General features: G+C 34.9%; 1 protein-coding gene across 1 annotated transcript; it reads right to left on the reverse strand.

The window, feature by feature from the left end:
* Window positions 1-839: 839 nt before the first annotated feature.
* LOC122294675 (nuclear speckle splicing regulatory protein 1-like) lies at window positions 840-9219 on the reverse strand. Its single transcript, XM_043103588.1, has 6 exons — window positions 9002-9219; window positions 7202-7394; window positions 6975-7097; window positions 5743-5961; window positions 1189-1631; window positions 840-1091 (listed from the first exon to the last, which is right to left on the reverse strand). The coding sequence occupies exons 2-6, from the start codon at window positions 7367-7369 to the stop codon at window positions 1085-1087; spliced, it is 960 nt and encodes a 319-aa protein (XP_042959522.1). The 5' UTR covers window positions 7370-7394; window positions 9002-9219; the 3' UTR covers window positions 840-1084.
* Window positions 9220-10782: the final 1563 nt, after the last annotated feature.

The following is a 10782-nucleotide window of genomic DNA, read 5'->3' on the forward strand; positions in this document are numbered from 1 at the left end:
TCAGAAGTCGGATCTTGTGCTCGAGAGCTGAGCTCCCATGTAATCCGACCACTTTCATTGGGGTTGGATACTTATGAGATCGGGTAAGCTTTATATGCTCAGGAGTTGAGCTCTCATGAATCATGATCAGTTTGATCGATGGTCAAATCATATACTCAAATCAAGTTTCCACATGACTTGACCTATTTGATCGGGAGTCGGATCGCATGTTCAAAGCCAAACTCCCACGTGATCCAATCACATGCTTGGGCATTGAACTCTCACGTAGTGAGATCAATTTGATTGGGGACATGATCTGGCCAATTTGAGCTATCAAACACTTCATCAAACACTCCATTTACAAATTCAATATTGGTTGCCATGGTAAATGAGCAATTACCTCCCTCGATATTTACTAAACATCAATTTTAGTCTTTTTGATGTTTTTATTTAAAAAAATTATGTTTATGGGGCTTATACTTTTTCAAAATTAATAAATGTAATTTAAAAGGTTTAGAAGAAACACTTGAAATTATTATTAGTTTTTCAATTAATTTATTGACTATTAGTGACGTGGCCGTTGACCACCACGTCAACACCAATAAGGAGACGAGGCATTAACAGCCAATCGAGGGCTATGTTTTTTTCTACTACCTTTAGATTTTCCCAAAAAGTGGAGTAGGATCAAAATCTTTTGATCCCAAGACACTTCTGTTTCTTCCTTTACTTTTTTGTGAATAGAAATTTTAATGATTAAAATCTGGTAATATAAGTGGAACGCTGGATCACGACTCGGACAGAGCGAGACGCAACGATGTCTATCACTTTTCCAGCCTATATCTGTGTCTAATGGCAGCATAAATCAATCACTCCGCCAACTCAGCGGTATGATAATATAGCAAACAACATTCCACATGTTTGGTAACCTGAAATTCAAAGATTCACACGGACTCATATAAGCCTACTCTACGTACCCGTGTGTGGTAAGTCTCAGGTCATTGGCTTTAAGGTCTCTGCATTGCATACATTGCTGAGCCACAATTTAAGATCAAATAGCCAAGATGTACACGCACAGGCAAAAGCTCGTGTGAAGAATAGACTGGAATCAGCTCCTGTGACAATGCTTAACCAGTTATTTTCAGATTCAAAAGAAAGAGGATTTGCTCTGAATTTCCAAATTCAAATGACATGCTGTGAGAGAGATTTTACTGCTCTTTAGCCTTCTTCCGTGCCAAAAACCGTTCTTTAGCTGCAGCTACGGCATCTTCATTCCTCTTATGATGGTCCTGCTTCGGCTGTTCTGCTGATGGTTGTTCACCTACAGTTTCTTGAGCTGAAGTGTTGGTAGCTGGCATTACATCTGGGGACAAGAACTGTCTCTCAGGTAGAGTGGAAGCTGAACTTTGATGCTTTTCCTCCATGCCTGAAACCTCCAAAGGTAAATTTAAGTTATCTGATGGCCCAACTTTATCTGATACACCTGCAGAGCTTTTTTCTCCAAGCTTCTCTGGCTCACGTAACTCAGGCTGTCTTTCTGCCTTCCTTGAGTCGGCCTGTTTCTCTGGCTTCCTCAACTCAGTATCATTTGCACCAAAAGCAACATTTTTTCCAAGGTTGAAGTAAAAATCACTCAAGTCACTCTTCTTTGTAACCTTCAAAAAACCATGCAAACATAACATATCAGTATGGGTTCAAAGAGTTTAAGGAAAAGGTAAGAAATTACTCCCTAGAAAAAAAGACAAACATTTAATTCGGTACGGTCTGCAGGAAAATACATATAAGTATATAAACAGAAACCAACCAAAGCCCTCATAAACTGATCCAATTTAAGGTTGACATGCCAATAGGTCTCGATCCACTAAACATCCAATCTGGCACATTAGTCAAATTACCAACACGCACCGCACCACCCTTACTGCTCATACTTCCTGTCAGGCACCTCCTCCACTGATTCTAAACTCAATCTAGGCTCTCTAAACCATGGCTACCCTAAATTCAATCAAAAGAGATCCTGAAATACATATTCCTGTGGATAACTTTAGCGTCCAGGATTAAGATCTCCCAGCAGAAATTACACTAAAAAATATAAATGTGAAATCAAGCCAGTAGAATGGAAGTTGTTTAAAATATAGCATAAAACCACCAATAAACTGGCTCCTTTTTTTTAGCTTTTTCCTGTACGTTTTTTAAAAGACGCACAGAAAAACTCTTAAAGATGCTTTTCTTCAAATGAATAATGAGAAATTAAGTTTAATAACCCCTGTGACTTGGGTCAGTGGGATTCTAAGATCACAGCTTCGAATTTTCTGAGATCAAGACCCAAATTTCAGTCTTATCCAAATCAAAGAACCATGTCCACTTTTCACTAATTAAATAACAAAAAATCATATAAAACAGAAATTAAGCCCCCGTGATTTAAAACTTGAGAAAACAGTTCTAAGAAATAAAAAAGCAGAATCTTTAAGGAGTTTACTGGTTGTTTGGGGTTAACACATTGAATTGAAGGATAGAAAAACAAAACAATCAGTCTAACAAATCACACCCGAGAAAGGAAAACAATCACACCATGGGAAACTACCGGAACATATCATAACAAAAACGTCCATATTTAAAATAAGAGTCAGAGCCTATGGTACACTCCATTCAAGAAAATTTAAAACTAGAAGACTTCCCCCTACTTTACTATGACTTAATTAGCACTGAACCAGCAATTTTATAACCTAAAAGAAAAAGCATAGGGCAGAGTTGTAAGTAAAGTTAAGTAGCCTAAGAGTAGGCCAATTAAGTGATCGAACTACACCATATTTTCCAAATAACTTTGATCTCAATTTTGAGAAAGCTGTTTTCCATAGCATCAGTCATCTCCCTTAGCTGAAGAAAACCCTGACCTCGAGTTTTGATGATATTATGTACCACAATGCCTGGCTTTCTAAGGAGTATCCCTAACATGGGATAAAAAGCTTGAACTTGAGTTTTCTTCCTTTTCTTTGTTGGTGGGAACCATGAGCTGGGATCGCAAGATCGAAAATCCAGACCATGATTGCATTAGACACTTTCTTAGCTGAATACTTTTTTTGACTAGTACTTTCTTATTCGGATACAAAGATAAAATAGTTGGAATAAGATTCTCGGTCTTTCTTATTTCATTGTTTACATGCTGCAGTCTCTTAATTATTTATGAGAAATCTTTGTTAACAAGTGTAAAGGATTCCATATCTTTTAAGTTTTCACTCAAAAGTTTCTGCCTTTATACACCTGTTACTTCTTATAGAACAATTATTGAACTCTGCTAGGGCATAGTAGCTTTAATATTAAGATGAGTTTAGATGTATTTATTGAACTTCTTAGGCCCCGTTTGGATGTTGAGCTGAGTTGAGTTCTTTATTAGTAATAGTGAGTTGAGATGATGGAGTTGGTTTTGTGGAGTCCACCTAAGATGAGTTTAGATGTATTTGAATATTAAGATGAGTTTAGATGTATTTATGAGAAGTTGAAAACGGTTCTGGGTTCTGCGTGTAAAGAGGGGTTGAGTTAAAAAAGGTTGTGGGTCCCACGTGTAAATAAGGTTTTGAGTTGAGATGAGTTTAGTGATTTGAGAGTTTGGTGTTTGGATGTTAGATTCAGCTTAAAACTAAACAGTCCAATTTTTTTTATTTTTTTTGGTAATTAGATTTTAGTTCAATCCAAATTCCAAACGGAGCCTTAGTATCTTTTGTTTAAAGCTTCTGATCTTATCTTTTCAGCAAGCAGTATTGACTTTTCTGTATGTGCTTTGCACCATTCAGCTAGCAGTTTAGGCTCTGCTACCAGCCTGCCCTTGCTTTTGGATTTCCTGCATTCTTTTCTGACCCACTGACATGCTGTTCTACCTAGTCAGTGTTCTGTTGTGGCCGCTTGGTGCATGTTTCAGGCTTTTCTGCCTGCTGGTCTTGCTTGGGTCCTTCGAACTGTCGTCTCTGTGGTTTGAGACCCAATAATACTACCAATCAGATATTCTAACTACTCCACAAAAATAGTAGCTTCCTACAAAATTCTCACCTCATACCAGCCCTAAAACCAACCACAAATAGAGGAAGTTCATGGCAGGTGTCCTTCAATACTTCACATCTAGTCACCAGAATTTTGTTTATACTTGACAATTGGCCCGTTGCTTTGCTTTTGATTTAAAAACAAAAACTCAATCAAACTTATCATGGCACTTCGGAATCATATACCTCTCAAGAAGCTTAGTCTTCATATCTTGTCTTGTGCTTAGTGGTGGTGGTTACCACCTTCTTACATCTATTTCAACATGACATCAACCATCCCAGGCCTAGATTATCAGGTTTCATATATGCAAAGCTCACTCTTTGATCATCACTCATCTCAAAATAACTTCTCAAATGAAGCAAGCCAACTGATATAACACCACAGGATCAGCCTTTCCCTCAAAATCTGGAAAATCCACCAACACAACATGTCGCACAAACAAGAAGTTGGGTGCATCGACCTAGATCACCTAATCAGTCCTAAAAATCATCAAGTGTTTCCTGATTTTGAAAACAAAAATATAAGCTCATGTCTATAGGTGAAATCCCTTTTAAACAATTTTTTTTTTTTTTTTTTTTTTTTTTTTTTTTATATCCGTAAGTATCTGGGCCAGCTTGCGCGTACCTCAACTAATCCCACAAGCCCCTGAAGTTAATGGCCAGGTAAACCTCCAGTGGTCCTGATTCTAAACAATCTTTGCAAATGCCCACACATGATTTGAAATTGCATTGATACCCCATGCAGGACAGTTGTATCACACACTAATACCAATTCAATTCATCCATCTACAATTGTATAGAAATCAAGGAGACCAGTCGCTGCACTACCAACTTAGCAATGAAATGTTACTCATAAAAAAATAGCAATAAAATGTTCCAATAAGATTTAAACACCCACTCTTTCTTCTTAAGCGAGAGCAGTTAACTATCCTAGCATCCCACATGTGCTCCTGAAACTCCCTTGTGTTGTTTCATTTAGATTATCATTTGAAGTGGCATTTTGCTTAAAGTTCTAATTTGGAAATTTTGAAGCCTTCATCCAAATTGCAACAGAAGATAACATATGAAAGCATTACATGCATTGGGATAGCTGCAGGGAAAGTACATTACAGATGTTCTTCCAATTGCAACCAAGACCCTAGTGTATATCTAACAGGGAACAGATAAACGCAAACAGTGATGTTATGAAGCATTGAATATCATCAGTCTCCCCACTCATTGTAGGATAAGGATCCTCTTCATTCCAAGTGAAATATAAGTATCTATTCAGTGTAAAAAATTTAGTATTTTGATCATTTCACTGATTAACATAATGTGAAATGACCTAAATACTCCATGTTCTGCACCAAATAGAGACTATCCACTTTCAAGTCATCACATTTAAATCCAATTATTAAAATGTCCATATGCTGTCAGCCACAATTACATGCCAAATACAAACAGAAAAGACATAAAAAATTGTCTCATGCAGAACATAGAATAGCAAAGACTCAACATCAGAAACATGAGCATGCAAGAATGTAAATTGGGTTTACTTGTTTCAATAAAATTTTATTTTAATTACTAAAAAAAAGAATGTAAACTAGGAATCTTCAATTAGGCATAATTTAGCCATATATAGCTTTTTTTAATTTCTTTGCTAAAAATAGTAAAATATAAAACAAGCAAAATGATGGTAGTCAGTAAATTATACTGAAGCTGCATTACAAGAAGACCAGGCAAAAGTTAGACATACATCCTCCTTTGCCTCTCGCAATTCACGCTTACGTTCTTCCTCCATCCATTTTGCCTGCTCTTCAAGTTTCCTTTTGTAAGCACCTGTAACAAATTTGTCCTTGTCTGCATAGAGGTGGTCATCTTTGCTTCTCTCTTTAGCAATTTTTCTCTCAAACACAACCTCGCGGTATTGCTCACGTTCTTTAGTTTTTTCTTTCAATAGCTGAATATATCTTGACTGAAATAGAAACACACAATTAACCGGTTACAATCACTTTTTAACTACTCTTTTTGGCAAGTATAGCCACTATCTAACCACATCCATGAAGAACACAAAACCAAAAAAAGGGTCCCATTTCTGTTCTTTATTTAGTTAAAAATAAATAATCCAGTTTCTTATAGCATAAAGCCTGCCTTAGGCTCTCTATTTTTTTATTTCAAAGGTTTGGGAGGAACTGTAACTAAGATCAATTGAAACCCTACCCCTTTATTGCAACCAGAAAAATCTTAAAAAACTAATGCTTAAAGCTTCAAACTGAAGTGAAAACAAAATAATAGGAACTGATAGAATGAACCGGCATTAAATCTCCCTTTCATAGAAGGGGTCCTGAGGGTCTTATCCACAACTTCAACATAAAATCTGGTAGAGTGCAAGAGATTAAGACATTCTGTAAAGGCTTCAAGTTCTCAATTATGAGCCACTCTAAAAACCTAACATTCCACTAAGGGGAGCCACTTGAAAATTCCAATAATTCAGCCACTAAAGCCACACTCGCAATACTATGCACCCTGGGGAAGTAAATTGAATGTAGTGGTATGACGGATGGCTCTTTTGTGCTTAATGTGAAGCATATGGTTGGAAGAAAAATGCCCGCAAAATATGAACATTGTGAGAGAGCGTTAAAGGAGCTGAATAACTCACTCAAATTGTTGTATCATTGGATAACCACTAGCAACATCCCTAGAGAGGAAATACAGTTTGGTTGGCAGATTCATACGTCAAATAACATCCATTGAATCACCCCCACTCCCATACCAAAATTAGGAATAAATATAGGCCAATGATATTATGATACTTGTATTAAAACTTCTGCTTTTAAAAAAACACCTCATCCTTTTGTTCTTTGATATTTAAGAAGTTACAGTAATTTAACCACTTGATTGATAATCAAACCTTTTATTTTTGTTGTAAATTATTCAATTATGCTCCATTAAAGCACTTGGAAAAAAGAAGAAATGAACAAGATTTACTTTTCTCTCTTCCCGATCTTGCACTCGAGGTAGAACAGCCTTCTGTTTCATTTCGTCATAAACTCCATCATAATCAAATACTGTGGGATCCTCTTCCAGGGCTTTCTTTTGCTGTTCCTCAATCTTCAAAAACAGAATTTTATAAATAAGTCAGACCTATAAGAAATGATATGAAGAAGAAATTAAACCCAAAAGAACGAGCATATTTCCCAATGGCTTTTACTCACATCCTTGAGGGACTTGTTCTTGCTAGCCTGCCGAGAAATCTCTCTTTCGACATTGTCTTCATCCTCATCATTAAAGCCAAAAGGAGGTGGACGGGGTGGTTTTGACGACTGTTGCTTCTTCTGTTGCGCCGACAGCCTCAGGTTCAACCCATATCCTAACTTGTTCATTTTACTTTCTCTTCTTACCCTTTCTCTAAAATAAGGAGCAAAAAAGCAGCAAGATCATTGTCATAAACCAATTTTCTAATTTTTATCAATCTAATAACTCAAGTAAAATACATTAAACAGCTTTATTCTCTAAAATGCTTCAACAATAAACAATTAGGGCCTCAAAGTGTTTGTTGTCATGAGAGAGAGAGAGCTAAACTGGGGAATAGATCAAACTATTGATAACTATGGAGTAGTATTTCTCCTATATCGCCAAGTGAATCCTTCAAATGATAGTGGAATCCCAATTAGAAGCTATGAAACCCAAAAGGAAGGAAAAAAAACCATCTTAGGATCTATAAATCTGAAAATCTGTACAAAAAATCCATCGGGGAAAAAAAATAAATAAATAAATAAAGGCTGATAAAATTTCACAAAACTTATAAAACTCAAGCATATAACCACTTAAAAGTGAAAAAGTTTGGTTTATACATTTGAAGGTACCAGAGAAAGATGATGCACTTTCAAAGAGAAGTATCTAGCAACGAGGGCAACAGAAAATAAATGCTCAGAGCACGATACGTTGACATTCACAGATGCTATTGGCTAACCTTCATTGTAAGGAATAACTCGTAGAAAGAGGCAGACCGTCTCAGCTACTGGCACCAAATTCTAGGAATTGAGAATCTAAGAAATTCCCCCCCCCCCCCCCCTCTCTCTCTCCTGGGAAAAAAAAAATTAACAAGTGCTACAAATAGGAGTTGCAGAAGGTTGCATCAAAGCTTCACTTCCAGGAGATTTAAGTTGATCGTTTGATGCATGTGAAGAAAGAAAGTATGAGATCAGGAATGACAGAATTACGTACAGCTTCCACACTAATGGAAATGTGTTGGGGAATTGAGGCAAATACAATGGTTATACTGATACACCCATTTTTCAAGCAAGTTTTCATATCTCTATCAGCATTGAACTAATCAGAATGCCACAGAAACCAAACTAATTAAAATTGAGCCCTGCATACCAGTATTTATTTAGAATTGCAAGAGAAATGATACACGCCCATTAACTAGCTTAACATGATCAATAAATCCTTTTCCATCAAATAGAAAGCGGAAAAAAAAAACATGAGAATACTCATAACACACTCCATGTAGAAATCCTATATATTACTCCTAGTTTGATATATCCAAGATCAAAGCGGGTATGCAAATTCGAGCAATAAATGTCGGCAAAAACTTAATTTTCAACCAACCTCAGTTCATCATTAACCCAAATCCACGGGACCATTTTATATGAAAGGTGTCCCTTTTTGTAATGGTACCATTTTCCAGTAAGCAAATAGAAGAGTGGGATTAACAGAACCGCGATTACCATAAAAAGAACTGTAGAAAGCGATCAAAATTAGCTTTTAATAAATCAGACTACGTTAACGGTTAAACTACAATAATCTGTAATAAAATTATTATTTCAGTCCCAGATGCCCAGCTTAATCATGAGTCCCAAAATACAGAAAGGGTTTCTTGCGGAGAAAACCAAGGAGAAAAAACTGAAAATCGAAAGAAAGAAAGAAAAGTAAACAAAGACAATGACAGAGATTTTGACTCAAAAAGGGCTAATAGAAACAGTTTCATGGGAAGATGAAGGAGCACTAACCTTCCCGGCAAATCAAACAGTCTTGTTTCGTTTTCTCTTTACCCTTTCCCGGCAACCAAACAGACAAAGGGCAATCGATCACTTCGAATCGGGGAGTTTCGTAAATGCAATGGATTAAGACGACGTCTACTCCGGATCTCCACGGCTTGTCGGTCGCAGGGGGAGATCCTTCTCGATTTTGGGACGCTCGGGAGAATGAAAAGAATAAGCGGGTGTAAACAAAAATGGGTGAACCGGTAGACCGGATAGGTGGCATCGGCTCAATCTCAATCTGGTATGATTTTATTTTTTTTTTAAACTGGTTAAATAATTTTTATTTTTTTAAAATCGGACTAGACAGATTTTTATATATTTTATTTTTTTATTAAATATAATTTTTATATATAATTATATATAAAATAATTTTTTATTATATGATAAATTAATAATTAATATAATATTAAATTTTAAAATTTTATATCATTTTGTTTATTATATTAATAGTTATACTAATACTATATCACTATATATTATAATATATCATTATATTCTATAATAAAATTATAATATATATTATAATATATTACAATATATTATCACTATAGTATTATATATTATAATATACTATATAATATAATATATAATATAATATATAATATAATACATTAAAACTGAAAAATTAGACCAAACTAAACCAGAAATCAGTAAAACTGGAGTACCGGTTTAGGAGAATAACTAGTGTTAATCGGTTTTAAAAAATACAAAACTGGTGCATACCAGTTCAGTCCTGAATTCTATCCAAAACCATACTGATTACACTCCTAGAAAAGATAATAATTTTATGTCCATTAATCGAATTATAAACAGTAGTAAAATAATTTAAATTATGAAAATGTAAGGATCCGTTAGATGATCCCGTTGGAGCATCCTGCTCAAATTTTTTTATTATTATTTTTTATTTTTTATTTTTTTATTTTTTTACATAGTGAGTAAGAAAATATTGTTTAATAATATTGTGAATTTTTTTCATTTTTTAAAATATTTAAAAGTGTTAAAAAAATGATATGAAAAAAAAAAAAACACTTTTGAAAAACCATAAAAAAATGCATCCATGCTTTTACTCATCTAAATTGTGCTCATCCCAACCAAAAATGCATCTTTTAGATATACATTAATTCAATACATTCACTCGTTATACAAACTTTCAATCCATACATGCTTGTACAAATTGTAAGTATTAAGAAACACCTCTCAAGATTTCTCAAACTCATTGAGAGTCTGACAATCATTAACACATTTATGCTATTCAATCTTCAAACTACAGTTGTATTGGGAATGTGAACACAACTTCTCAGGTAATTTCACATTATATGCCCAAAACAGTATTTGTGTCGTGTGTTTGAAAAAACTATTTTGATAACATTTTTCAAGGCCCCGTCTTGATCAATGATGATAGCTTTTGAAGCTCTCTCATCCATACATTTCAACCAAGTTTCAAATAACTAGACAAATGTTTTAGTATTTTTACTTGATATCCAACTTGCTCCAAATAGTATTGACTATCTATGTTAACACATACAAAAGGGGTGAATGGCATGCCATATTGATTTGAAGGCACATCGTATCAAATGTTACAATATCCATAAAATACCCATACGTTACTTTGCTACTTGCATCGACTCAAAAAACATTTTCTAATCTTCTATCATTATCCAAATCCATCAACGAATAAAATCCCTTATTCTTATACTGTATTTTTTCAAAATACCCATGCATCAACACCTCATTTTTCCAAGTCTAAT

This window comes from Carya illinoinensis, chromosome 14, assembly GCF_018687715.1.
Source record: "Carya illinoinensis cultivar Pawnee chromosome 14, C.illinoinensisPawnee_v1, whole genome shotgun sequence".
Lineage (NCBI taxonomy): Eukaryota > Viridiplantae > Streptophyta > Magnoliopsida > Fagales > Juglandaceae > Carya > Carya illinoinensis.

What these genes read in the sequence shown, in the direction of transcription:
- LOC122294675 (XM_043103588.1), bottom strand. Translation starts at nt 7,369, where the DNA reads ATGAACAAGTTAGGATATGGGTTGAACCTGAGGCTGTCGGCGCAACAG. An exon ending in AAGATCGGGAAGAGAGAAAA is followed by an intron (nt 5,962 to 6,974) that starts GTAAATCTTGTT and finishes TTTCTATTTCAG; the next exon opens with TCAAGATATATTCAGCTATT. An exon ending in TGCGAGAGGCAAAGGAGGAT is followed by an intron (nt 1,632 to 5,742) that starts GTATGTCTAACT and finishes GGTTTTTTGAAG; the next exon opens with GTTACAAAGAAGAGTGACTT.